Raw genomic sequence first — 27,702 nt, forward strand, 5'->3', positions numbered from 1 at the left:
AAAAATGGACAGAAAATTCATTTAACTAAGAAAGGCGATCTTAAACAGGTGTGTTTTGAGTTTGGACTTGAAATCAGATAGTGTAGTGATGTTCCTTATTTCGGGTTAAATTAAAACAAGTCCCCGTCTTTACCAGCTGCAACATTAAACTGATGTGCACATAAATGCATGGATAATAATGCAAAACATTTTGCACCGTTAGGCCTACTTAGTAAAAAAAAAAAAACAATAAATATATTTGTAAAAGAGTATTCAAACATTGCGGTGTTACTGTTTAGTTAATTGACTGATTATCATCTGAAATATAAATAATTAGAATGATAAAGTAAAATGTGAGTGTACAGTAGTGTATTGTAAATGCAGTCTCTACTTCCCATCACTGCTGCATTCATATTCTAATAAACTGTGTCCATGCCGTCATGACAGAGAGAAAAAAAAAAGATTAATGTAGTCTTGTGTTAGTTTTGTCCCACAGCCAACCTGTGCCGGTGTTACGACATTGTCCGCTCCTTACTGTTTCACAGATCCCAGGAAGCAAATTGAGAGAAGAAACGTAAACATGCCCTTACTAGGATCAGATGCCTCAGGAGATACAGGCTGCTACCAAATAAATGATTAAAGGAAGGTGTTAAAAAAGACTGATGATTAATTTACTTTGACGCACCCTTTTACAACTATTTTGTACAATTGACATCCAGACCTATAAGACACCAGACAAGACGAGCTGTATAACTTTTATCTTTTAAGTTCAATCAGATCTAGTTTGAAGGACGGATCGATCTGACAGCCATAAACAGACGCACGCGGTCCATTAGAGACGAAGATGGTGCAACCAGACCCTTCCGATGGGTTAAAATAGCTACAACTCCACGCATGCGCAGTAGAGTACTTCCTGGTGTGAGTGAATGAGCGTTTGAACTTAAGTTCGTACACAACACTGAAGGTTAAAACCGTGTTAGCAGCAGTCTGGACGCAGTGTGTAGACGTCTGTCCGGAGAGAGCAGCATATCATTCTGGACCGTTGAGGTGTGATGCAGGCAGCCGGTAAACTCATGAAGGTTTTCCTGACGAGGCGCATCCCGCCAGAGGGGATGAAGATCCTGTCAGCAGCTGGAGTGTATGCACCACCTTTAACAGTCAAACATACATGTTATTAGAGATCATGACGGCCGCATCATCAGCAGACTGTGTGGCTGTCCCAAACAGTGCAGGCTGACTGTCTTTACCTTTCAGTTTGACTCAGTGGTTCAAACAGATGTTTGGCTTGGTTTCCTGTCGCTGAGTGACACGCCATCATTTGATCCCTCTGCACGACAACAGGTGTGAGGTGTCTCTGTGGGACTCAGATGAACCTGTACCGAGGGAAGAGCTTCTCAAAGGTGTGCAGGGGGCTCATGGGCTTCTGTGTCTGCTGTCCGACAAGATCGATGCTGAGGTTCTGGATGCTGCAGGTACTCCTCATCTGTGTGTGTAGAACTGAGCCAATGCACCGATCAATCAATCACTTTACTTTACTTAAGCTAAAGATGATCCATTCAGTATCAATAATGCTTTCCGGGTTGCCCTGGGTATATAATAACAACTTTGGTCATTAAGCACCTTTCAAAACAAAATTACAAAGCAGCAAAAAAGAATAAAAGTAGGTAAAATCCTAAATATAAAACAGGATAAACTGATTTAAATAAGTACAACAATCGACATCGATAAATGGGAAAAAGCTGTGAGATAAAAATGATTTTAAGAATAGATTAAAAAACAACACTGAGCTGAGTCTGACCAGTCGAGGCTGCATAAACAAGCAGTATATCCAATTTAACTATTGAATTTAAAGCTTCATACATTAACTACACATGCAAGGAGCAGTTACACTTTATTGAATTATTTAAAACGTGAAAATCAGACATTTCCACTGGCCAGGATGACATGTTCATGTTGCTGGTTATAGTTGACCAGCGATCTAAAATGTAAAGATATTTACAGTGCTTGTAAATAATATTCACCTTTCTTGGATGCCGAGTTGTATAGAGATCTGTCAGTCAGAGTCAAAGAAGCCACATTAAATTGACTTTATTATGTTTTTTGCAATCCACATTATTGTTTTTTGAGTTAAGACAAGTTTGAGTAAGTCAAACATTAGATGGACTCTTAAATTGGTAAAGGGTCTGTCAGAGATAATCATTCATATGTGATGACTTAAATACTCCTTAAAAAACATGAACATTTTCAAAGGTGTGAATACTTTTTATACAAACTTTAATTTATCATATGAATGTGAGAAAGGAAACAATTCCGCAGAACTACAAATGTTTTCCCTGGATAAATTTGCTTAAAAATGATTGCAACGATCAAAGTTGTTACAGATTCTACTTTTGGTTGATTAAAACGTATCAAACATTTGTAGCAGTCTGTTTATCAAGTGTCTGGATGTGTGTCTCTGCTTCCAGGACCCAACCTGAAAGTAATCAGCACTCTGTCAGTTGGATTTGACCACATGGCTCTGGATGAAATAAAAAAACGGTAAGCTATACGTACCAACGTTCAACTAGTAGGTTTACCTGTCTATTATTACATTACTGTTTTTTTTCCACCAGTGGTATACGTGTTGGATACACTCCGGATGTGCTGACTGACGCCACAGCAGAACTGACGGTCGCTCTGCTGCTGGCCACCGCTCGAAGGTTACCAGAGGGCGTGGAGGAGGTCAAAAAGTCAGTCCCACCTAGTTACACATTTACACAAATCAGTCTCTAATTATCGTGTGATGTTGTGTCTGTAACTGTTTAACCAAGAGTACAACTAATGACCTGAATGGAGTCACACAGCGCTCACACTCTATTTCTTGGTCTCTGTCAGTGGTGGCTGGAGCTCGTGGAAACCTCTCTGGCTGTGTGGGTACGGTTTGTCCGGCAGCACGGTGGGAGTCATTGGACTGGGACGCATTGGTATCCATCATAAGATTTAATAACATATGACAAGATCCCGCTGTAGCTGGATCCTGTCTTGTCATGTCTGCCTAGCAGCGTGTGACATTATTGTATTTTCCCAGTGAGCGGTGTTTGTAGGTGAATAACTGGAGGTGTTTGTGTTCAGGCATGGCCATAGCTCAGAGACTCAAGCCCTTTGGAGTGAAGAAACTTCTCTACTCTGGGAGAACAGCCAAGGCCCATGCTGCTGAGGTGAATGGAGAGTTTGGTAAGGAAACCAAAGAGAAGCTAACACAGTGAGAACAAATATTGAAAATCTTATAATATTATAAGTCTGTGCATATTTCCTCTCTTCCTGTTTGATGCCCCCTCCCCTCCTCCCTGCTGGACAGTTCCCCTGGACACACTTGTGTCTGAGAGTGACTTCATAGTAGTTTCCTGCTCCCTGACGCCAGAGACCCAGGGACTGTGCGACAAGGCCTTCTTCAGCAAGATGAAAAAAACTGCCGTCTTTGTCAACTCGAGCAGGTAGACTCCCAAAGCAACACAAATATGGCTGTGCCAGTGCATTAAAGGGAAAGGATTGCTTTGGAAACATACACCAATCACTCACAACTTCAGCATCACCTACAAGTGAAGTGAATAATATCGATCATGATCTGCTGGCAATCGTTGAGTCCTGGCTTTCACGTGAATGTCGCACCACGCTTGTTTCAGCACATCAAGCAGATGTTCGATAAGATTGGGATCTGGGGAATTTGGAAGCCAGATCATTGCCTTCAGCGCTTTGTCACGTACTTCAGACATCCACATAAGGGCCACGACCCAACACTGCATTGTAACAAAATGTCCCCTCTATTAAATTTTCAACAGACTTACTGATGTCTTTACAATATATCTTCATGCAGATGTTACTTTAGTCACTGTTCCTGATAAATACTCTCGCCAATTCAACCGTCTTTGGAACTCAAACTAACAATAAATCCACTTTCAAAGTTACTTACATATTTTCCTCTTGCAGTCTTGATACAAAATCAGAATCAACTGGACCTGCTCAGAATGGTTACAAATGCCATAGAGCATGATTTGATGTTTCTCGCACCAGTCTTGTCACCTCTCTTTATGTTTGCACTTGAAAATACAAAATAAGAATGGAGATAAGGTGAATTAACTGTTTTAGGGGAGCTGTGGTGAACCAGGAGGATCTTTACGAGGCTTTGACCACTGGACAGATCGCTGCAGCTGGACTGGACGTCACGACACCCGAGCCACTCCCAACAAACCACCCACTCCTCACGCTTAAAAACTGCGGTGAGTAGACGGGATGTGCAATATGGAGAAATGTTTCCGGCCTCTTTTCCCTCCTGATTGCCTTTTTTTCTTTTTTATCCTGTCTCGTCCTGTGCAGTGGTGTTGCCACACATCGGCAGCGCCACCTACTCCACCAGAGGCATCATGGCAGCTCTGTCAGCTCGGAACCTGCTGGGAGGTTTACAGGGCACAGACATGCCAAGTGAACTCAACTTCTAGTGCCTGAGACTGAGCCGCTGTGCCTAAACGTACTGCCTCCTCTGGTGCTGAATGGATAATGTAACAGTAAAGTACTGGTCTAGTGATGGTCTCTAATGTGAGACCACAGTTAAACAAAGGAAAAGAGCTGTAGGCATAGAAATGTAGTTAAGTCATGCTCGGATACATGTTGACATCATGGCAGTGTTAACTTGATCCTGTGAGTTACTAATGAACTGCACTTTAAATATGCAATGTGCATTTTTGAGGAAGGAAATGAGTTCTTGTAAAAAAAAAAAAAGCTAATAGAAAAAAAAAAACAAGCAGCACTCCTTAACCTTAGTTCTTGTTAAAACACAATACATGCATATGTCTATTGTTCAAAAACTTGCATTTTAAGTGAAAAATCTTTTTCTTTCTTTGTGTAACCTGTGTCATTAAAGGGGCTCTGTGGAACTTCTGTGTTGTGCTGGAAGCCGGTTGACTTTTTACAAAAGCGGACTCCTTTCTTAACTAACATTAGCTGCTGTTCCCTCTCTGTTAGCATTAACACCCTGTGGACTGTTGCAGAAGATCCAACCCGAGTCCTTCACAGGGAAATCCAAATTCCAGCACCATTGAACAACTTTATCCACCAGCTTGTGTAGGCAACTGAGAGACAGGAAAGGTCTAATTTTTCATGTCACGTATATTGCCACAAATTGCTACATAGAGCCCCTATAAGTTTAGCATTATACTTCTCGGTCTGCACTTTACTTTGACGTTAATGCTCCATATCTACAGAACAGTAAAACACTCCAGTTTTGTGTGAAATCTGTTTCTTCTGAAGAATAAAGACTGATGGCTTGCTCTGTGTGTGTTGCGTATTCCTTATGCTCGAAACAGACTTAAGACTGAGTGTGTCATTTATTTGCAGCAATAAAAAAAAAAACAAGTTATTCTTTGAGAATATTTTCAGTGCATTCACATCAGTTTGGCTACATCTTATTGGTTTCATTTCATGGAATAATAAAGCAAAACCACAACAAAGTTCAGAACATGAAAAACATGAAACAAAACTTCAAAACAAAAATTACATCAGCGAATTCACTTAGATTTCATGTAAAAATCATTTGACTGGGGAAGTGTGGGGTAATAAATAATCAGGCTTACGTAGTGCATTTTTTCAAAAAACATCCATTAGTTCAGTGCAGGTTAGAGCAGATTGTCTGGGAATGACTGGTCATCTTTCCAGTTCAGGCAGGTGTTTTTCGAGTGCTTGTACAGATGGGACGACTGGCTGAAGCGTTTGCCGCACTTCGAGCAGGGATACGGCTTTTCTCCCGTGTGGACGCGAATGTGCTTCTTGCAGTCGGTCAGGTTCATGAAGGTCTTGCAGCAGATCTTGCAGGCGTACTTCTTCTCCCCTTCCACCAACAACACGTGGTCCTCAGCAGCTGCCTTCTTGCACTTGGACAGAACGTCCTCTGACGCTCTGGTCAGAGGCGGACGATCGGCAGCCTCCCCCACTGATGCAGAGGAACGATCGGTGCCGCCTTCTGATCCAGGCGGCACTTTGGGGGCGATGCGACGGAAGGTGGTCGGCCCTGAGCTTTTCCCAGCCCTGGAGGGTTGGATGAGGGAGGTTTCCAGACTGAGGCCTGGTCTGATGCCGCTCAGGAAATCTGCTAGAGAGTTCTGGGCAGGCTGGAGGATGAGCGTGTCGCTGAAACCAGAGCCTTGAGTCGGGAGAAGCTGCTGCAAGGGGACAGAGGACACTGGGAAAACAAGTGAAGAGGAGGAGGAACCGGAGGACTGGGCTTCTGAGTTTTGACACAGTTCATCTCCAGTTGCTGCAGGAGCATCACTAGCAGCAGAGGCAGCAGCAGTAGCAGCAGCAGTGAGGCTCGCCAGGCTGTCCTCTTCCTCCAGAGCTCCCATTACACTCTCGCTGCTGGGATTGAGGAAGCAGGAGAATGCCAGCTCTGACAGGCTGTCCAGGCCTTCACCAGTGTCTACTGAGTCCTCGCCCAAATCTTCAGCCTCTCTCTGTGCTTCAGTTTGAAGATCTGTGCACAGCTGAGATTGTAAAGAGGTCACATCACCCTCTGTTGGACAAGCTGAGGACAGTTTCTCACCATTTATCTGGGAGTCCAAATTATCCATGCAGCCTTGGAGTGGAGTTGGAGGGGAATTGTTGGACGCTGTGTCCAAATCTGGAGAGTAGGAGCTCAGATTTTCCTTTTTCACCTCAATCAACGCCATCTTCGACTCCTCTCCCTCGTCCTCCCCCTCTTCTCCCACCTTGACTTTGAACACGGTGTCTCCATCCGCACCACCTGTGCTGCTGTCCGACTGGCTCGGCAGCTGGATCTCCTCCGACTCCCCTTTGGTTGCTTCATATTTCTCCTCCACCTCCTCCTCGCCTCGGCCTTCCCAGGGTCCAACGGTTGTCTTCAAGCAGTCCGGGGACAGCAGCTCCTCTCTTCTGTCGTCTGTACTGACGGTGCTCCTGGTTACAGTAGGTGAACACTCCTTGTAGTTTTCCTCAGGCAGCCTGCAGGTCCTCTTTCTGTCACCAAGCCTTTCCTCATCTGACTTCCTCTTACATCTCTGCTCGCCACTGACTTTCCTCCTCAGCCCCTGATTTTCAACCCCACCCGACTGAGTCACCTCCGCTCCCACTTCCTTCTCATGGATCTCCTCCTCTCCTGGGGGACACTGCTGCTGCTGTTGCTGCTGCATCGACCTCCACCCTTTAGGCGGTGACGCAGGGAAGTTTTTCCTGGACAGGTGGAGCTTGCAGGCCTTGACCACCGTGTTGAGGTGCAGATGCGACGCCGCCAACAGCACATCCATCACATTGGAGGCTCCCAGAGAGAGGGTGGAGGTGTAAATCATGTCTAGCAGGGTGGAGAAGGCCTCAGGGGTCACCACCTCTGGATCTAGCTGCATCACACTGGAGCCTCCACCTCCACCTCCACCTGTGTCGGCTCCAGCATCACCACTGCTGTCACTGGAGCTGAGAAGAGCCCTGAAGTGGGAGCTGCATGCCGCCAGGATGGAGCGGTGAGCCTGGAAGCTCTGGCCTCCAACCAGCACCACACAGTCACACAGCTGAGCATGGAGGCGCTGGTGGTTGAGCTGCTTGAAAATATGCTGGAAGTGACCTGGAAAGTCCATTATAAGAAGTACTGTTCGTTATCTAATACAGCAGGTGTTACTTGCTAGCATCCGTGCTGTTGCTGCTGCTGCTGCTGCTGCAACACAACGAAGGTCATTGTCAGAAACAGGAGCAGCTTCCCGTCATCCACATCTCATCAGCTGAAAATCAAGCTGGTTGTTCTGTAACATTTCACAACCTACCGCCAGTGTGGTGTGTAATAGTTGTGTATTGTCTGTTGTAGTAGCCGGTGTCCCAGAGATGCTCTGGAGTCTGGGCGGGCACCGGAAAGATGCGGCGCGGTCTCGAGCTTTTGTCTCCGCGAACAGCCTCTGTATCCTCCCAGTTGCTCTTCTACTGCAGTCACAACTTAAATATGATATAAAGTAGCTTTTCTCCTGGTTATTGGTATTAATTATATTGTTTCTGGGCGCTCCCGCAGCCTGTCCGGTTCAGCAGCTTCCTCTGTTGACGCCTCCATCACTTGTAGTGTCACAGTAAACAACACCGCCCCCTGGTGGTGATAACCGGAAGTGCAACAGACCCGAGTTCAATGACTGTAAAGCTTTAAAAACATTCTGATGAATATTATTAATTAAACTGTCAACTTGAACTGCTTTCTACAAAATGCAGGTCGGATTTATTTTACAATATTTTGTCATTCGAGGTAAATATCAACCAGTTTAAATTGTGATTTAAAATGTGTGTATATATTGTATAAAAACACACTTGATGTTTGTGATTCTTTTTTCACTACTGAAAATGAGATAGGGATATTGTGATATGGGTGACTTTTTTTGTATACGCAAAAAAAGTCAGATGAAATCTGTTGCATTGCTTTTGGGAACCAAAGATATTCAGAAAACACAAAATAAAAATTCTGATATGTTGCAGAGTAAACAGTCAAGTGATACACTAAAATGATCCTTAACACATTTTGAGGAGTGAAGATAAAAGATAGAACTGAATTAATTCCGAGGAAAAATCAAAATTACAGTAACATGACAATAAAATACAAACACATAATATAACATAAAAAAAGTACATAGGTGCAAAGTGTATAAGTGACTAAATGCTGACATGAGTGCCAAAAAGAATAACAATGTACATAGAATAAAATAATATGGGAATATAACAAATAAAACGGTTTTCTGTCTGTTTGTAGTTCTGTTCTTTTTTCATCGCCCATATTGTTGTTGCTACAACAGTTTGTTAATTCTCTTTTCTTTTCTGTCTTTATCAGTCGTCACCATTATATGTACATGTTTTCAGTGTCTACTGTTGAGGTTGTGGTAGGAGTAGGAGTAAGGTTTTTTTCTCACTTATTATTTATGAATATTTTTCACATTATCCACATTGTAGGAACTGTAGCCAGAAGTCTATTGGCATCAGCACACTACAGCTTAAAAGATGACGCCGGCCACCACCAAGTAATGTTTTCGCAGACCTTGATTTGAAAATTTACATTTAACAGTGTCTATGTGATTTTAAAGAGTGCCAATTAAATGTATTTGTGTTCTGAGCTGATAGCTTGCCAGTTGATGGGTTAGTGCTTTATACTCATGACCATCAGCTGCCATCACTGGAGTACATAACAGGGAGAAACTCTTAACTACTACTTCTCTGATAAATGTACATCATAGACACATTAAATAAACCTTACTGTATATTTGAGCACTGTGGCCAACACTATTAATAAGCATCAAGACTCCGCAGTCTTAAAGTTGAAGCACAGACAGCTGTAGTGACGATGTAAAAAAACAATAAATGAAGCTGCTGCTGCTGTTAATTAAGTTCAAACACAGACAGTGAGAAACTTCCCATTGGTTTCTTGTTTTCTATTTTTATTATCAGTGACTTCATGATGACAAAAATGGATGAAATAAGTTTGCCTTGAAGATTACATTTTGGTGCACCACTGTAAAATTTAATAATGTCCATTCATGTGTCCAGCCAACAAAATCAACATCTATACAGCAGGCACACAGACTATCAAACTCTGCTTTCAAAAAATTATCACAATATGTTTACCAAGAGAAACAGACTCAAAATGAACAACAAAGACTGAGACTAAAAGTGAGAGCAGGGCATTTCCTCAGGTGTGTAGTGGTGGACAGACAGCGGTCGTCTTCATCAGGATTTTGCTGTGGTGGCCCAGGCTGCCTGCTGATGATGGTCCATTGTGTCTCTGATGCAGTAATCTCTCAGTGGATGGAGGAAGAAGATTGCAGCTGCTCCACTCATATGCTGTCCAGCTTCTTTAACACATATGGAGCTGTGAACACAAAAGACACAGACGATTAGTTTCTGTAATGAACGTGAGGAGAGATTGTCCGTAACAGTCTTAGTGTTTGTGCAATTAGATTTGGTACAATGACTTTAAGGGTGTTTATATGTTCTCTGGGATTAGCACAAGATAGCTAATGCTTATGTGATGTTGGTACCACGCTATAAGAAATATCATGACCATTTACGAAAGAGAAAAACCTACATATTCATATATTTGTGTTTCTTTTAGTGTATTAGCATACATCAGGGAAAACTAACAAACCTCTAGCATAGCTGTTTAATCACTGTTCAACGTGTCAGGATTATTAGTATTTAGCTAAATGTCAATGTCCTCTGCCTGTACTCACTGGCTCTGAGAAGGGCGACGTAAAGAAGAAAGTTCCGTAATGACGAGATGACGTCTTGACGCATCTTCTTCTTCATCTCCTCCGGATCCATTTTAGGTCCCAGTCCTTCCAGTTTGAACATGTTTGCTGTGGTTTTACTGGCTTCTTCAGTCTGGCTTTCGTGATGAAAATTCACCGTATAGGGAGCATGGATGGAAATAATCAAACCCGGAAATACGTAAAGCGGAAGTGACGACAAACGACGGCGAGAACGGAGGGACAAACCGCACGAAGACACCAGACGTGTGTCACTGGAGGCGTTCTATTTTACACCACATATTTAGGTGAGGTTGTTAAAACTTTTTATGTTGTTAATTTGCAACAAATGAATTTTTTTTTTTACATTATTATGTTTTAAAAGAGCACACTCAAAACCTGTCACTTTAAAAAAGACAGAAAAATCATTGGAAAACATCCAAAAAAAGATATCAAACTAATATGAAATAATTTTCACAATGTCTCTGTATTACTTTTCAGTGGAATTGTGACTGTTATTGTCCTGAGTCATTTACATTTTGTCCCATTGCCTCCCATGTACACATAATTCAGCCCTGCTTGTGGACTATTTGTTTTTTGGAGTTATGGTCTTTATTGAATGGAGGTGATAAACCGGTGTAAGATGGCACAACACATCTCACTTCATTAGGAATTAAATGATTGGCCTTTATAGAGAGAGATATACATTAGATTTATTTCAATTTCATCAAACATTAATCAAGATGGATACAGGCATACAACACATTTTAATTTAGTTGGCTGACAAAAACTAGAATGAAATGTAAACAATAATTGTATTGTTATTATTATTATTATTATTATTATTATTATTATTATTATTATTATTATGTTATTCTTGGATGTGCCTCAGTGGATCGAGCTGACCTTGCGGAGGAGGGGTGGGGGTCCTCCGGGCAGACAGATGAGGAGGCAGGGAGGAAAGAGAGAGACGAGCAGAGGGAGGGGGTGGGTTATTTCTGAGCTCAGGGCCGAGGATTAGGCAGCAGAGAGCAGTCCCGGTACGATGACAGCATCCAGCATATAGCCAACCCCCCCCCCCCCCCCCCCCCTCCACACACACACACACACATACACACCACATCACCATCTCCATCCGGCCCGGGAGGACGCCGCGGATATTTCAGAGTAACAAATCGTCTCCTCTCGGCTTCTCCGCATCACTGATCCTTTCGGGGGACAACCCTCCCAGACTCCCGGTCCCGTCTGTATCTCCTGCGCAAAGACCACGAGGTGAGTTTTTCTCGGTATTTCCCGGTGTTGTTGTCTGATGATGGAGGAGCGCCCGGCTGTGTGACGGAGGGCGCCTGCACCTTGCATCCCTCTCCTGCCATTTGTGCCGATATTTACCCCCATCGAGATGAATAATTCACCCGATGGTCGTTTTTCTCAACGCCTGCGGGCGACACTCGTGTCGCCGTGTGAGGGAGGCGGTGTAGAGATTTTAAATCCGATTACAATTATGAAGGAAGCAACAAAAGACTGACCTTTTTTTTTTTTTTTTCCTCTTCTCCCTCTTTCTTTGTTAAGCCCCCCTTTGACGGGCACGGCTGCGACCACAAATCAAAGTTACAGTCTGGTCAGTGCGATGATAAATATTGATTATTTTATAAACCATTTATGCGCGATGGACACGGTCGATGCGTGGTTGGTTTTATTCTCACAAACCTCAATGAAGTGATGGGTTTATATGAATTTGCTACTACACAGAATAACAGTGGTGTTTTTTTTTTTGTTTTTTTTTTGGTTGCACGACTGAACACATGTGTTACGCAGTGATAGTGGAGATCCACGCTGCCGTATGCGCAGTGAAACCCGCCGTCACACAGGCTACAGATTGAAAATGAACGGGCTAAATCCTGACGGATCAGGGGGGGATGCCAGCAGTCTGGGTAGTAAAACACGCACATTGTGAATGGGCGTAGGCGATGTGCAGCCACTCCGGGACAGCCGCCTCTCCTGCTTTTTTTCTCTCCCTGCTTATATCCTTTGGCCAGAAGCAGCCGTCTTCTTCTTCTTCTTCTTCTTCTTCTTCTTCTTCTTCTTCCCTATGTGCTCTCCCGTGCCGTGCCAGGTATGACAAGCGCAACACAACTAGACCGGAACAATGCGTTTTGCTGTTCTGGGGCCTTCATTTAATGCATGACATGATTTAATATGACCGCTGATTGAGCCTTCACTATGCTCACAGGGACGCCGCTTAAGATGGTCATTCAGCATCTTTATTTTCTAAACAGCATCATCATCTGCAGCTGCTGGGAAAACACACACACACAAATACACAAACACTCCTCATGAATGGGTTTGGATCGTGTGGTGTGGATGGTGCTCAGTATTTCTTCTTGGTTTTTTTTGCACCGTGCCACCGCTGCAGGCTTTGTGCTGTGACTCAGGGATGTGTGCTACAACATGTGATGGGAGACGCTGCTCCCGAGGTCAGTCTGCCAGAGGAGAAACACGACGGGCAGAGCTTGCACATCAGGAGAGACTTGATGCCTGGCTGCATTAGCCTCGATCTGCCCCGCTGAATGCTCCTCTGTCCCACTTACTGCAGCCAGCCAGCCAGCCATCCTCTCCCCCTCTCCTCCTCTCTAAGTCTTAGCTCCATGTCTCCAGGGCACGCTGGGTTGCTGGGGCTGGTGTTCGCCGAGCCGGCCCCGATGCCTTGACCGGCCCCGATGCCTTGACCGGCTGATCATTAGGTTGATCGATAACTGGAGCTGTGGTGGAATGTCGATCAATTAATATTGGTCTTTCTGTGTAAATGACTTCTATTAATTCAAAGGTCAGAGGTTACACTGGTTTGTGATAGCGGTGGTGGATGGATAGACGGATATTGGAATAAAGGCTTGGACTGTAAACGTCTTTTTTCTCCTTCAAACTGTGCCAGTGTTCCTCGTGCAGAGGGGAAAAAAGGAGACGTGACCTCATTGATGTGACAGCTCCATGGTGATGGCAGAATTGACTGGCAGTGGCGCCATAATGTAGGCCAACTCTATTTATGAACGTGAAGTGAAACATTAAGGGTTACGGAAATCATAAAGCCGGAGTAAATCATCAGCTCTGAACAACCAGGTCTATCCTCGTCTATTCTCTGCTGTTGTATGAAATATTAAAGCCCTCCTGAAGCTGTATGTAAGTGTTACTCCAGAGCCCACAGGCCTATTGTAGCTCCTGACTTACTGGCATCCCTCATATTACTTTTACCTAAAGATAAGCTCCAATTTTGAAGTATGAGGGAGTTGAAGGAAATTGGCTCCGGCGGCGACAGAAGAAAAAGAGGCAGACAGTCCTCCAGACTTGTAACATCTATCATCGTCTAACATCCAAAGACCTTCCTCAGACATCAAGATCTTCCCCCCTCTGTGTGTGTGTGTGTGTGTGTGTGTGTGTTTCTCGCCGTCCGTCTGTCTGTCTCGCTCCGGAACCATCAGAACCGTCAATAGAGATCTGTAACACAATGCAGCGCACTATTAATCTTCAAAAAGATCCATTATTTAATAGTGCACTGGGGAACTCAGGCCTCGCCAGGTCGCTGATCAAAGGGGGAAATGAAATGAGCGGTGCACGGTGAGCCCTGTCTTCATAATGCTAATGGAATGAGCTGACAGGCTGAATGAAAAAACAGGAGATGTGATTACGTCTGGAAGACAAGTAACAGGGAAATAACTGGCAAAACACAGCAAGCAACAGTGACTTGAACAAGCCTCCCAGCTGCTGCGTGACAGCTGACTGTAGAACTGTGTTTTTCTTTCAGAACTTTGGTGGCGTAATATTTTAGATTTTCACGTTAAAGGGACTTTTGTTGAGCTGTGTACTTACATTTATCCCAGATGTTTACAACGATGTTCGAACCCAGAGAAGTCTTTAATTTTCATTTGAGGTAACACACAGGAGCAAAATGGTGAGCACCTAAAGCAGACGCACAGAGGCAGGCATGTCGAAAACAAAAAGCGAGCGTCAATAAGCTGATGTTCACAAATCAAAAATACAAAAGTGTGAACAACAAAATGGCCGGAGACAAAAAACTGGCGATAAAAAGGCAGGCTGAGGAAAATAAGTAACACAAAAACCGAGGACAAACCAGAAAAAACCACAAGGAACAAATGAGGAACACAGGGAACACACGAGGACCGGGGGAACAGGCGCGAAGCAACAAAGAGTTGAAGGAACAACACAGGCTTAAATACAAACTAAACTAACAAAGGGAGTGAGGTGCAGGTGGAGAGACACTGGGAATGGGGCAGTGCTAATCAGGCTGATGTGAGACAGGTGTGGGGGAGGGAGTCAGGCTGCGGAGGATCACAGGAACTCAGGAGGGAAACGGAACACTGGGAACACAGGTGAGCAGGAAGTAGAGAGTGAGACACAAGAGGATATAACTACAAAATAGAACAGGAAATAACTAACCAAAAAGCAAAACCATGACAACAGCAGAGCGTTTTATCTGGTCGCCTGTCAATGGTGTCATAGCCCCTTTAACTGTCTTAGCTATAGCTGGATGATGCGTCAGAGAATGAGGTAGGAAGTCGATGAAGCCACTCTGTTGTTTAGTGTTGTTTGTGTGCTCACTTGTGAAGGGTCACGATTATTTATTTTCATCAGAATTGGTGGTTGTTTGATAATGAAGACAACAATGCATGTCTCGTGTTGTTGTTTGAATAAGAGAGTCCTAGTAGCAGATATTGCGTATTGTGCCTGGAACCCATAGCCTAGCATGGACCAATGCCACACCCCATAGCATACAGTTTAAAGCCTATTGTTTCCAACATACGTATACAGACAATACAAAACGCAGTTAAAAAACTTCCTTACCATAACATGACGAAGAGTCTTCAGTCATGCTAGCAACTCTGTGAGGCTGTACTTGAGGCTGTACTTGCTGAATGCTAACATCAGCATGCTAACGTGCTCACAATGGTAATGCTAACATTCTGATGCCTGTTTCTTGGTTTTGCTTTGCTTCGTTTGCTTATTAGTAGTAAACATAAAGTACTAGTAATAGAACTAGTTCTCCGTGTATTGAGTCAGAAATCAAAGTTACGGACAACATGTTTTGCCCTGATGATGATGCTAGATGAAAAGTTAAGGGATAAACAGATGTTAGCAATTTATCCTAAGAAAGACATGAATGAGTATATCTATATTTCGTGGCATTTTATTCGATAGGTGAGATATGTCACTGAAAACAGAATCTCAACCTGTTGTTGGAGCAGTGGAGGTATAGTCAGAGGATCACTAACGTCATTAGGATTATCCTCTGGGAACCGTGAAAGAGATATCTTACTGGATACGTGAATATCTTAGCGAGTTGCTGAACACCAAAGTTATTAGGCTTCACCCTCTGGGGACCATGAATGTGTGAGTACTATATAGTGAGGAGCAAGCCTCAACAATGTAACTCAACCTTTCTGCGGTGACTAGAGCCACAAGGATTAAGTCAAAGGTCATGCAATGATCTGTTCATCATAAATTCTTGGGCAATGCATCACTTGCTTTCTCTCTACTTGATTTAGTGATGGTTGGTAATGTTGTGGTGGAGCACATGCTGTCTGATGTCTGTTTCTAACTGCGATATCTTTTGTTGTTGCATTGGTCTGACAGTTGCCACAGACACAAAAGGAATTTCCTGGAGGAAAACAAACAACAGTGATTAACTAATTGCGTGACAATCCATCCAATTGTTGTTGAGATGTTTCAGTCTGGAAGAAGTGACAGACCATGCTGTCCGCACAGTCGTGCTGCTACTGTGGCTAAACATAGCATGAAACAACTTACTGAAGAGCACCCAATCATTCACGACTACATGACTGATCCCTCTTCAAAAACACAGTTTTAACTCGAGTTTATTTCAGCAATGATCCATTTTGAGCTCCACATATTGATCCTCTCAGCAGAAAGAAATCATCCATTCAAATAGGGTTTTATGATAAGGTACCGTTCAATTCCCTGAGGAGCTTTGTCAGTCAGTCGTGAAACAAAAGTCTAATTTTAGCACATTTAATCACAAGTTTCACAGTAACTTCAGTGTAATGAGATCAAGAAATTGTCAGCATAGAAAAGTATCTGAGTGTAATTGTGTTTAAACCACTAAAAGAACTTTTAACTGGTTATGAAACAGTCTCAGTGTAATACTGATGCCTCCACATGACCCACATAAGCAACCAGACCTTTAGCAAGAAGAGACAGTTATTTGTTGTGTGGTGCTGCGGATGAATTGAGTTTAACAGCCTGAGAAAAGAAGCTTCACTGTGGGCTGGTGGCACTGCAGTGGGTACTTCTGTATTACCCAACAGCAACAGAACAGTTTGGCATGTTGGCCCTGCTTCAGAGCTGTATCATACTGTTTCCCTATTGTTTTGAGGACATAACATTACTGTGAACATTGAAAACTTAGCTTTAGCACAACAACATTATTTAACTAACTGATGCTGTAGGCTTAAGGCTAATTTTTACTCCCTTTACTTAAGAAAATAGACACGTCTGTTTCAAACAGTATTGCGTCCTTCATGTTGGCATGGATGTTAAACAGTACCACCACCAGAGGACACTGCTCAGGGTCAGATCAGTCTCGTATGGACCTCCAGTTTAGCCACTTCCGAACTTGCTTTTAATTCCTGTCCAACCTCCTCCCAGTTCTTGCAGTAATCGTTTGTCTCTGTGCCCTGGCGCAGTAACATCTTGGAACTTCTGACCAACTCACATAACCTCTCTTCAAAAAGTTCTGCCGTTTTTAAAACTTCTTCTTCTCCTCCTGTAGTCGTGTTGCTCTGTTGTCAACGTATCCGTAAACTTTCGGAGAACCTGCAGAAATACGAACAAATGAATGCAGAGTATGGACAGAAGGCTCCTTCCATATCCGTACGCGTATCTGACGTTGAGCATAAATGTGTTACATGTAACCTAGGTGTATGATCAGCACTAAAATAAAGTTTCATTTGTTTCACCATCATCATATTACAGTTATCAATTTTTCATGAAAAGATGCCACAAAAAAGATATATTACCTCATCGCTATGCATTCTGCAAACAGCTTGAAGAGGTAAAATTATACTTAAAATAAGTTGTGTATTTCATTCACTCGTTAGCAACATCTTACTGATACAGGGTGGTGGTGCACGTACCGCTTTTCACCACAGGGGCCGCCAGATTTATCACAAATGACAGTTCCTTGCAGCTGCTTTAAGTTGCCGTTTGTTACCTCCCTTACCATTAACTGTAAATGTTTCTCTAATTTTAGATGGGAATAATAGATTAACGTAATTGTACTGTCATTTCTGATGAAGGTCAACCCCTGAATTAAAAACATAGTGTGTCATTGTATCATCTGTACGGTTGCATCGATATACTGTTTTCAAGGTATAACGTGATATGAAATTTGACAATTATCATAGTGTGTACATTTACTTACATACAATATTGAATTCTACCGTAGCCGTTTGTTATTTCAAAGAATAGTAATTCAAGCTTATGTCAAGTTTAATGTCTGTTCAACCAAGAAACTCTTCTGTTTTCATTCCATTGAGGGTCGCTGTAACTTTAAATAATAATTATGATAATTGTGAAGTACCTTATGAAACCATGAAACTGTGATATTTTCTGAGATGGTTATCATACCGTGAAAATCTCATACCGTTGCACCCCTAATCATAATCATCAGTCTTTTGCAAGACGAAAAAGAATCTTTGGCGCACTTCATGTCTGCTCTACTTCCTCACATTTACAACTCTGCCTTTGTGAAATCTGAAGCGATCCAGCTGCCTCACAAACAAAAACCTAAATCACTCTCACGTCAAGTCATCCAGATATTTACGCAAACACAATGTTTTTCTGCCAAGTCTGCTGCTGGACTGTTGGACTGAATGTTTGCTGAGCTCTGTGTCCAAAACTTTGTTGGCAGTGACTGTGAGACAAAATGAATTGTCGAGTTGCTGAACCGACCCGTTCTGCTGCTGCTACGCTGCACCTCATGTGATGCAGCTGTGTCCGATACGTCGTATTCGGCTGGAGGGGAGTGCATGTGTGATGATTTGATTGTTGTGATTCTCTTTGTGTGTGTGTGTGTGTGTGTGTGTGTGTGTGTGTTGAGGACAGATTGGGAACAAGATGTCAATAGCGACCAACTGGTCCTTTCTAAATAAAAGCTGTTGTTCAGTCAGTGAGTAAGGCTTCTGCTAGAGTCTGGTTACCAATTGTGTAACGCTCCATTTGTTTATCATATTAAAGCCTGTGAGATATGCGTGTGTAGCTGCATCAACTCTGCGCCCGATTCCAGTCATCTATTGGTGCGAACAGCTGATTGACATGAATTTAAGCATGCTACAGAGAAATTCACCCTGTCAGTCAGATTGTCACATCCATTAGCTCGGATTATAGCAGAACAGCAGCTGTATCTACACATTTTCATCCGACCACTTCATGTCCTAATGCAGCTCCGCCGAGCCTCGTCCAGGTTGGTGTGACCTGCTGCGGCCCGGTCTGGCCCAGCAGTGCTAATTGGTCTGTTCTCTCTCCAGCTGGCTGCACAGAAGCTGCCGGTTGCCAGTGGCACCTCTGAACCCCTGAGGAGAGAGAGGAGTGCATCTATGAACTGCATGTGTGCTCAATGCGGGCGACAGGATTGAATAACTGACTGTTTTGTCCAAGACAGAGAGACATTGTGTGGGAAAATGAGCAGACAGATAGAGAAAGGGGGGTGGGGGGTATTGTCTCAGAGAAGTGAGACGTCGAAACAGACGGATTGAGACAGACATTCCTACAAATGTTCTCCGTGTAGCGGGGAAGATTTGAGGATGAGAAGGTGAAAGGAGGAAAGAGGAGAAAGCCTACGAGGCCTGCTGATGAGCTGTGTGTGTGTGAGGGCAGCTCAGGGACTTAAAGGACACGACAGTGCAGGACTGGATTCACGATTACTATTGATTCAGAACCAGATTAGGAGCAGACTCATCAGGAGCTTGCAGCAGCAGGCTTTACTGTCTTGGATCAAATGAAAATGCTGTCACATCATTAGAGGGAGGGAGCCATCTCTTCATTTGAGACACCAGCGCTGTAGTGGCGAGAGAATAAAAACAATCCTACAGGTCTGCTACAGACCAACATTCATCACTGTCTGCTGTGTGGCTTTGTTTGCTCTCAGTCGGCGGAGAAACACTGCATTGATCAACCTTTTCTCAGACTCCTTTTACGTCCCACTGTAGATACTTTTGTTCTTTCCTTTCTCCTCCTGCAGCTCTCGTTCCTTTGCCCTCTTCACCCTCTTTAAAATTCTCCCCTCTCCTCCCCCCTCCAATATCCTGTCCTTTCTCTCCTTTCTTTGCCCTGACCAATTCTCCTTCCCCTTTTCTCAGCCCCTTTAGAGCCCCCCTCCCCTCTCCCACCCTTCCTCACCCCCTGCAACCCCAATTCGTCTCTCTCTCTCTCCTCCCCTGCGCGCCGCTCCTCTTCTTGGCAAAGTGGCAGAAGGAGGCGTTGGGAGGCCTAGCTAGCTGCATTAGCCCCATGCATTATTCATGTGCCCTGCAGTCTGTGTGGGTCTAGGTCTTCTGCCGGCTTTCTACTGGGACACATGGGCCTTGTGAAAGAGCTCTGTGTGCGGGACACAGGGCCTGATGGAGGAGCTGCACAGATGGGACCACCGATTCCTTGATTTCTGCTCCCTCTTGTCGATGAAAGGAGCGAGAGTTTACTTGACAGATCAACATTCAAGTGCAAAATGAGGCGGTTTCCTTAGTTGAGATCAAGAATGTTTATTCAGTGTCTCTCCCGATTCAACCGCCAGGCTTTTCACAGCAAAGTGTGTTTTTCTCCCCGAAACCAGAGGCCGGCTAAGGTTTCAGCCATATCTGCCCCTGATGCTCGTATGAAAGACTCGTCCTCTTTGTTTGTTGGCCAAGATGTCTGTCTGCCTGGCAGCGGTTCCACTCTCCGCCACATCAGGATTCACAGGCTGTCCTCTTTGCTTTTAGAGCGCGCCCAGTATGAACTGTTAACTGAACTGGGCGGTATGAAATTTTAATTCAGACAACCAGACGGAGATGGAGTGCCTCGTCGCTACATGTGCTTTTGAGGGCTGCAAGAGAAAAGGAGAGAGAGAAAAGGGAGAGAGTGCCTTGGGGACCAGAGGAGGGGCCTCTTGGAAAAACCACAACCACATAACTGGTTTGGACTCACATCTGCTTCGCTTGACATACTTGCGTGTTCACTCTGAAAACATCAACAGCTGGAGCAGTTGCTTCCAAATAGGTTGAAAAATCCAACGCAGATGCCGCTGATCCAACTCACTCAGACCTCTTAACCGGCCGTTTCACGCTCCGGTCTAATTATACACTCGTCGTGTGGTTATGCGTCTTGTTTATGGGATTTGACAGGTCACCCTCCTCTGCTCTGCACAGGTGGCCGCACCAGATTGGGATTGGCCCTGATGATCACAAGGACCCCCCTCCACCTCTTTTCAGCCAATCCTGGAGGGGCTGCGGAGCTGATGTCTCAGAGGGCGAGAGGGTATTTGTGTTCTGGAGTCCTGAAGAGACAAGCCACATCACGGTGAGTCACACTCTCGCAGTCTTTAGTTAAAAATGGGACATTGTGCTGCCGTCTTAAAATAAGCGGACGAGATTGGAGCCTCTGAATGTGAGGACTGAGAGCATGTTGGATCTTTCTCTGCCTTCACCAGAAGCTTCATGTAATTTGGTGCATTGTTTCTAAAATAGACTGTTTAGTTAGGATTAAACCATGCACAGGAATACACTCTAAGCACATTTGCCCTCACACCTGCTTAACGATTCTGCTATGGTAAGGACACAAAGGTGTGAAGAGGGAGGATAGTAAACCCCTTGATCAAGTGCTGAGGATGTGCATGTATATAAAAATGGCTGCTGCCGCCCAGAGAGACTGTCATCTGAGATGACTACCTGACTCGGCAAGGACAGTGAGGTTGAGAGAGAGAGAGAGAGAGTGAGAGGAGAAAATAAAAGACAGAAGAGAGAGGAAGAAGGAGAATGACAGCAAAAAATACCACCTGACTCAGCGCTGATTGCAGCACTACATCACATGCACACATGGATACCAGCACATTCAACACCAGCGTCCTGATCTTTACAACACTGTTTATTGTTAAAAAATGTTTCTTACCAGTATCGATAGTGATCATCTACTCACGCTCATGCTGATGGAAAGTCTTGTGAAGTTTCGCACTTCACAAAACATTTCTGAAGCTTCACAGCAAAACAGCATTCTCCTCACCAACTGAAGGAGATGAGGACTCGCTTTTTTTTAAAAGAAAAAACATCACATGGCTCCATAAGTTTCTGGAAGCCACGAGACACCAAATTGATTTTGGAAACTTTATTTACACCCTTTTTAAAGACAAAATCTTCACGGTAGCTCCTAAACTAAGACCAATTTGAAGTGGTTCCATGAGACTGACTGCAGGTTGAAGGTGTGAGTAACGTCTTCTCAAATCAGTTTCAACAAAAAGAAAATTGCATTACACATTACTGTACAATGACGTCAAACGAAGAAGCTGCAGGAAGACCAGGGAGCAGCTTGAGAAACTGCTCACTGTCTGGCCTCTGGTCTCTGTCCAGAAAAAAGAAACAACTGTGGAAGATCTGTACAATATTCGACTATGGCTGCAGAAACAATTATTTTCATTATTGATTCAATATTTATTGGACAAAACGTCAGAAGATTGTAACTTTCCCAGAACCCAAAGTAGGATCTTCAAATGATTCTTTTATTGCACCAACATTACAAAACACAAAGAGTCTAAATTTACTTTCACAAAGGCAAAATAAAAGCAGAAAATCTCTCAATTGATTAATCGTTGCAGTGCTGTGTTGGACTAAAGAAAAAATATAAACAACAATCATGCAGGCTGACTGGCTCACTGAAGCTGAAGAGATTTAAAGTGTAGGTATCAGAATAAAAAGGCATCTTTTAATTCTCAGTAGCATTGAAGCAATTCAGTTGCAAGTTCGGTGCCAGTTTCTGTTCCTCTCAATGATCGAGCGCTTCCTCATTTGCTGCTACATAGCCTCGCTCATCCCTCCTCATTTACGTCAGTCTGCCTCAATCCGGATCAGCGAGGAGGTGCTAAAGTGACACCCTGACCAGTGCAGGCCCGTGCAGAACGCGGGCCTCTAATCCTCTTAAAGGACAGACCTACACTGCGTGCCGTACTACTCCAGTGCTGACGAAGGCTTGTCAACAGCGACCTACACAACCAGCGCTCGCTTCAAAAGGCTGAAAAAAAAGACAAATTAATTATGTATTCTTTCTTATGAATATAACTTCTCTCACAGCAGCGCTGCTTAACATCCTCTATTGATTGCAGTGCAGTCTGCATTGTTTCCCCCTTACGCAGGAGTGAGGTAATCGCACTGTAACGACTTCACCCTCCTCCTGTGTTGGACAAAGTTTTAAAATGCTTCATGAAAGGGTGGCAGGTGGCCAGAAATCTGCTTCTTGTAAGATCTTCACGAAAGTCTTCGCTTGTGGAAGTTTCCTCCATATTTTAGAGAGCTGATCAAACTAAGCTCTCTGCGGCCGGCTGTCGAGGCTAAGGTATGGATCAGTCGGTTGGAGGTGCACATTTATCATCGTTAGCCGTATTGATCGGGTCAAAGTCGCTATTCTTCCTGTCCCTGCCAAAGTTTCCCTCCCCTTTCTTTGCCTCATGGGGTCAAACAGTCCGATACAGCCACGGGCAGCCGATGGAGTGTATCACAAGCAGCATCTAAACAATATCTACTGAACACAAAAACATAACTTGATTTAGTCTGCAACACATCCCTGCTTGATGCTTTTACATAAAAGTACCCGGAACATGTAAAATATAGCCACGATTTGAGAGTATACTTTCAGCAAAAGATAATAAACCCTGTCAAGGAATGATCAGATGCTCTACAAGCTCACTGCCAGCGTATTGATTGGCTGACAGAAACAAAACCTGGTTGAGGGCAGTCGTAAGTCTTGAGATCTGGTCAGGATTCAATGCTGACCAGCTCTGCCTCCCTGGGGTTTGACTGAGCCCTCCATTCTTCATTATGTCCCGAGTGCTCCCCCTGTTTAAAGGGCAGGCTAAGCAGAATGTGCACCAGCTGCTGCAGAGTCGAAGCAAACATGCAGATTGTAGCATATTCATGTTGAGCTCTTTGTGAATCCTGTTTTTTTTTTTTTTTGCGATATGTGTGTTGTTCACCACTCCACTCCATCCATCTCTTTTTTCTCTCTGGGCCTTTCTTGGTCTCTGTTCACATATCTGATTATTCATCGTATTCAAGCCAGGCGACACGCTCTGAATATAAACGCAGAGCAGACGAGATGCTAATGTAGTCACAGCACAGTCCTGCGCAGCCCAACAAGAGAGAGCTAAACTTTGAACGGCTTCTTACTTCTTTTCTGCCTCCAAAAAATTCATTCAACTTTCCTTTTGTGTTGCCTGTTCGGATCATGTCCCCGACTCATATCCCTCTCTCTCTCTTTGTCCCTTTAGATAAATGGAGGAGAAGGAGCGATGTAGGAGCAGGTCTCCAGCTCGGAGGGCCAGCCGGGTGCAGCAGGTGGTGGGAACGATAATACGTCGCACCCGAGAGTCACTTAGCAGGTACACCCTCTTCAAAGCAGTGTGCCCAACATGTAGCCGGTGAATTGTTTCTATTGTCACGCATGAATACTGACACACCGTGGGTCACTTCAGCTGATCAGGGTGTTTTCAGTGAGAAAATGGAGTGGATGTTGTTGGGAAAAACAACTGAGTTTGCAGTAGACAATGTTGGCACCACACAGCGCGCAGCAGCAGAAAATGCTGACCCACGCACAAACCGCTGCATCGATAACAAATAAAACAACTTATATAGTGAAAAGAAAAAAACCTAAACAATCAGGTTTGGGAGCGAAAGTGAAGAAAACAACATTGTCCACTTCTGGGCCGGCTGCCAGATCCTGTTGGGGGTAAAGTGTGGGATATGTGGTATACTGTATATATATATCTTTAATATAAAATGTCTTAGCTGTTGTGTTTTGATTGGATACTATTTCATTATTAAATACAATAAAAACTGAGAAAGACATGGTTCTTATACTGCTATGAACACTAGCCAGATCCCCTCCCCACATCCACACATTCAGACACATAACTCATGGCTGACTACATTCTCAAAAACCTGACTGTCCCTCTCTCACACACAAACACACCCCAGAGTGGGACCACAAATATGCTTTCAAGAGCCTGTCATCCCCTTGTTGAGTGGTTTCTCATTCTGCAGTGCAGAGAGGAAGCCTAGTAAACTCCCTGTTAGTCATTCTTGGGAAAGAGTCTCATAATGTCATGAGCAGCTGACCAGGACAGTAGGACCTCAGGGAGACGATGTCACGGTTTGATTTAAACACAACATACACACATATTCCCAGGGTGCATCTGAGCGGAGGATGTGTAGCAGTGTACATGACGACCTCTGGCTCCCGAGTTGACGGTTTCTGGAGATGTATACATTGATGGCTACATGGCCCGTTAAGATAATCGCAACATCACATCAGAGCATCATTTCCAGAGCGTTTGTTGGTTTTTTGCATGTTAGTGGAGACAGTGTTGGTCGGTTTGTTGGTGGGCCCACCACTTTGCTTTAGACTGAAATATCTCAGCGTAATACTGGATGTGTCGCCATAAAATGTAGTACAAATCACCGTGATTCCCAGAAGCTAAATCTTTAATTGTGGGGGTGATCCCCTGACTTTTCCTGCCACCCCCAGGTTAAAGCTTTTACTTATTCATTGAAACAGCTTGACATCTACTCGATGCAGCGACACAAAATATGGTAGAGGCATTCATGGGTACATTCATTGCAATCTCAGCATCACAGAGCCATTATTTGAGTCACTTTTAAAGCAAAAATGAGAACCATTTGTAGGTAGCAGATTGTTAAATTTGACAATATCCTGCTTTCCTTTTTTTTGTCTCTATAAACCTAATCTCTTTGAGTTTTGGACTGTTGAACACGTCTTCTTGGGCTAAGGGGAAATTGTGATAAAGAGGGCAATGATTTGTTAAAGAAAAAGAGATTCTGTGAGATTATGTCATGATGAGCGTAAAGGTTCATGCACACTGTCACAGTTGCACAGTTTCATGTAGACAGGTTTAAAGTAGGAATTATCGTAGATAAGAGACAAGAGAGCTCCTGCACACTGTTCTTTCCAAAAACCTCTCTTCTCCTTTACAAACTGATGAAAGTTGACAGTGTACAGCAGTGAACTGTTTCCCCCTTGATCTCCCTGAATTTATGTCTCGTTGACCACAGCGTTTAGTCTCTTTGGGGAGAAAAGAACACGCACATCAATAGGACATAGTCTAGGAGTTGAAATTGCCATGCCATGCAAACTTTTCATATGTTAGAGAAACAGAAAGCTCACAAGAATTCACAATGTCAGGTTAAACCAAACATGACTCATTCCAAGCGTAAGACCACAGGTTATTCAGTCCAACAAAAGTACAGTGATTAGTTGCACATTTAGAAGAAAAAAAAGTGAAGTAGTGGAATTACAGCGAACTACACTGCACGATGTCCAAGAGGAAAAAGGGAGGAGACTTTAGAAACTACTTCAGCAAGTAGCAAAGTACTGTAAATCTATATTATTTAGCTTGACAGTATAAACTGATCACCTTATTATCTAATTAACATGAACACTTTAATGCACATGTTGTAAGCCTTAGTTTAGTGTACTGTTCATATTTTGCTGGGTTATAATTTTGTCATAGTAGAACCAGAAAGCGTCAACATCACGTGCTGATAAAGCACAAAGTCTTCTCATCAGTTAACCTGTGACTCTGCTTGACCTCCACAGAGAGCGGCTGCTCGGCGATGGCAGGTCGCAGCGCTCCAACAGTCTGTCCAATCAGAACTTCCAGGCCAAGCTCACGCTGCAGATAACCAGGGACCCGGTCCTGGACAGCAGCACTGGACATGGCTTCACCCTCACCACAGACCAACCCCTGCTGGTCAGGGACGTCGCCGCAGGTACGCGGGGGTGATGTGTTGTGGTCGTTTATGGCGTGTGTGTCTGGGTGGACGAGTGTACTGTGTTGTCCTGCTTCCTCTCCAAATGGCCACCTGCTTTATGCAACAGTGCAACGCTCTGAGCACGACAGATTTAAACACACACACACACACACACACACACACACACACGTACACTCTCCTGGCATTCAAACTGCGAGGCATGGTGCCAGATAAGCCACAGAAACAACAGAGCCACCTGCTCATCCTTTCTAAATTCAATCACTTTTCATTTAGGCCACTTTGATAGGAGGGAGCGAGAGGTAGAGCAAGAGAGAGAGACAGAGAGACAGAGAGATATGCTGATTCATTACTTTTTTATCTATCTTGTAAAAAAGCTGATAAATGCTCCGAGGAGGGTCCCAACCTGCCACCCTCCTCTGTAATTGCAATCTGCTGCCAAAAAGAAAGAGAGAGAGAGAGAGAGACATGGAGAAGGAGAGAGAGGGAGAGAGAGAGAGAGAGAGGTAACAACAGAAGACAAGATTTAATAGACAGATAAGATGCCAGCAGGAAGACCCAGCAGGGAATAGACAAAGACCACAGTGCAAACACGGCCAAAGAGAGCAAAAATAATGAGTGTGAAAGTGTGCAGGGAGCGGGGAGGGGAGGGTGACACCATTGGGTGTGGGAGGAGTCAGCGATGCCCTGGCGGTGTGGAGGTTGAATGTGGAAGGGAAATTGGTGGATGAGGAAGAAGGAAAGAGAAAGAAAGGAAGAAAGAAAGAGGAGGGAGGAAGGGAGGCAGCATGAAATACCGCAAAGATCAGGATATTGGCAGAGTTGACATGAAAGCTCGACGGGGGAGGGTGGAGGGGTTTGCTTGTCTGGCAGGAGAGAGAGAATGTGTGCATGTGTAGCCGGCATGTGTGTTGAGCATGTGCGTGCTTGCGTGCAAGCTTGCAAAGCAGTTTGGGATGCCATCAGTGGGTCAAAAATCAGGGACTGGCGAGGCTTTGCCAGGCAGACGGGGTGTGTGAAAATGTGCCTGCATGGGTGTGTTTGCGCATACATACACTGAGTATGTTTATGTATGTGTGTGTGTGTGTGTGTGTGTGAGAGAGAGAGTGTGTTAGAGTAAGCTGAAACTGCTGCGCCTCAGTCGTGCTCTCTCGCCTGAAGACAAATGAGTATAAATATAACTAGAGAAAGCAGAGCGGAGCCGAACTGGATGAGACCCAGAATAACTGTAACCCCTCACGTCCTGGAGAGCTCAGCCGAACACTGATGAGTCAGCCATGTTGAATAAGCATATGTGTCATTCTGTGTGTGTGTGTGTGTAGGTGTGTGTGTGTGTGTGTGAGTGTGTGTGGGCGTGCATGGATGTGTGTGTGTGTGTCTATATCTGTGTGTACATCTCTCTTTATCCGTACAGAAAGTGCAAG

At 44.1% G+C, this 27,702-nt stretch overlaps 4 protein-coding genes across 6 annotated transcripts in view; 2 read left to right on the forward strand and 2 right to left on the reverse strand.

Moving 5' to 3' along the window:
• The first annotated feature begins 565 nt into the window (after positions 1 to 565).
• On the forward strand, positions 566 to 5,282 carry grhpra (glyoxylate reductase/hydroxypyruvate reductase a). The gene is made up of 9 exons (XM_030396356.1): positions 566 to 1,117; positions 1,321 to 1,451; positions 2,445 to 2,517; positions 2,592 to 2,708; positions 2,854 to 2,942; positions 3,091 to 3,192; positions 3,317 to 3,452; positions 4,105 to 4,235; positions 4,333 to 5,282. The coding sequence occupies exons 1-9, from the start codon at positions 1,032 to 1,034 to the stop codon at positions 4,452 to 4,454; spliced, it is 987 nt and encodes a 328-aa protein (XP_030252216.1). The 5' UTR covers positions 566 to 1,031; the 3' UTR covers positions 4,455 to 5,282.
• A 38-nt stretch (positions 5,283 to 5,320) lies between these two features.
• On the reverse strand, positions 5,321 to 8,089 carry LOC115568752 (zinc finger and BTB domain-containing protein 5-like). The gene is made up of 2 exons (XM_030396321.1): positions 7,779 to 8,089; positions 5,321 to 7,672 (listed from the first exon to the last, which is right to left on the reverse strand). The coding sequence occupies exon 2, from the start codon at positions 7,593 to 7,595 to the stop codon at positions 5,628 to 5,630; it is 1,968 nt and encodes a 655-aa protein (XP_030252181.1). The 5' UTR covers positions 7,596 to 7,672; positions 7,779 to 8,089; the 3' UTR covers positions 5,321 to 5,627.
• A 1,309-nt stretch (positions 8,090 to 9,398) lies between these two features.
• Positions 9,399 to 10,463, reverse strand: tomm5 (translocase of outer mitochondrial membrane 5 homolog (yeast)). Its single transcript, XM_030396367.1, has 2 exons — positions 10,212 to 10,463; positions 9,399 to 9,850 (listed from the first exon to the last, which is right to left on the reverse strand). Exons 1-2 carry the CDS (start codon positions 10,330 to 10,332, stop codon positions 9,816 to 9,818), a joined length of 156 nt encoding a protein of 51 aa, XP_030252227.1. The 5' UTR covers positions 10,333 to 10,463; the 3' UTR covers positions 9,399 to 9,815.
• Positions 10,464 to 11,305: 842 nt separating this feature from the next.
• The window catches only part of frmpd1b (FERM and PDZ domain containing 1b), a 31,064-nt gene continuing 14,667 nt past the window's right edge, over positions 11,306 to 27,702 (forward strand). For 2 of the 3 annotated variants that reach the window (XM_030396300.1, XM_030396303.1), the window contains exons 1-4: positions 11,306 to 11,498; positions 20,657 to 20,807; positions 23,761 to 23,871; positions 26,106 to 26,278. In XM_030396300.1, coding sequence (XP_030252160.1) covers positions 23,765 to 23,871; positions 26,106 to 26,278 — 280 coding nt within the window. In that variant the 5' untranslated portion in view covers positions 11,306 to 11,498; positions 20,657 to 20,807; positions 23,761 to 23,764. Of the gene's footprint in view, positions 11,499 to 12,039; positions 12,340 to 20,656; positions 20,808 to 23,760; positions 23,872 to 26,105; positions 26,279 to 27,702 lie in introns of those variants that run through there. The other variant, XM_030396302.1, reaches the window with a different exon arrangement.

The sequence above is a fragment of the Sparus aurata genome, chromosome 18 (assembly GCF_900880675.1).
Source record: "Sparus aurata chromosome 18, fSpaAur1.1, whole genome shotgun sequence".
Classification (NCBI taxonomy): Eukaryota; Metazoa; Chordata; class Actinopteri; order Spariformes; family Sparidae; genus Sparus; species Sparus aurata.

Excerpts from the sequence above, each read along its gene's own strand:
- tomm5 (XM_030396367.1), bottom strand. The coding sequence starts at position 10,332 with ATGTTCAAACTGGAAGGACTGGGACCTAAAATGGATCCGGAGGAGATG. Across the intron at positions 9,851-10,211 it reads CGTCGCCCTTCTCAGAGCCA|CTCCATATGTGTTAAAGAAG; the intron begins GTGAGTACAGGC and ends TTGTGTTCACAG.
- grhpra (XM_030396356.1), top strand. The coding sequence starts at position 1,032 with ATGCAGGCAGCCGGTAAACTCATGAAGGTTTTCCTGACGAGGCGCATC. Across the intron at positions 1,118-1,320 it reads ATCCTGTCAGCAGCTGGAGT|GTGTGAGGTGTCTCTGTGGG; the intron begins GTATGCACCACC and ends GCACGACAACAG. Across the intron at positions 2,943-3,090 it reads CATTGGACTGGGACGCATTG|GCATGGCCATAGCTCAGAGA; the intron begins GTATCCATCATA and ends GTTTGTGTTCAG.
- LOC115568752 (XM_030396321.1), bottom strand. The coding sequence starts at position 7,595 with ATGGACTTTCCAGGTCACTTCCAGCATATTTTCAAGCAGCTCAACCAC.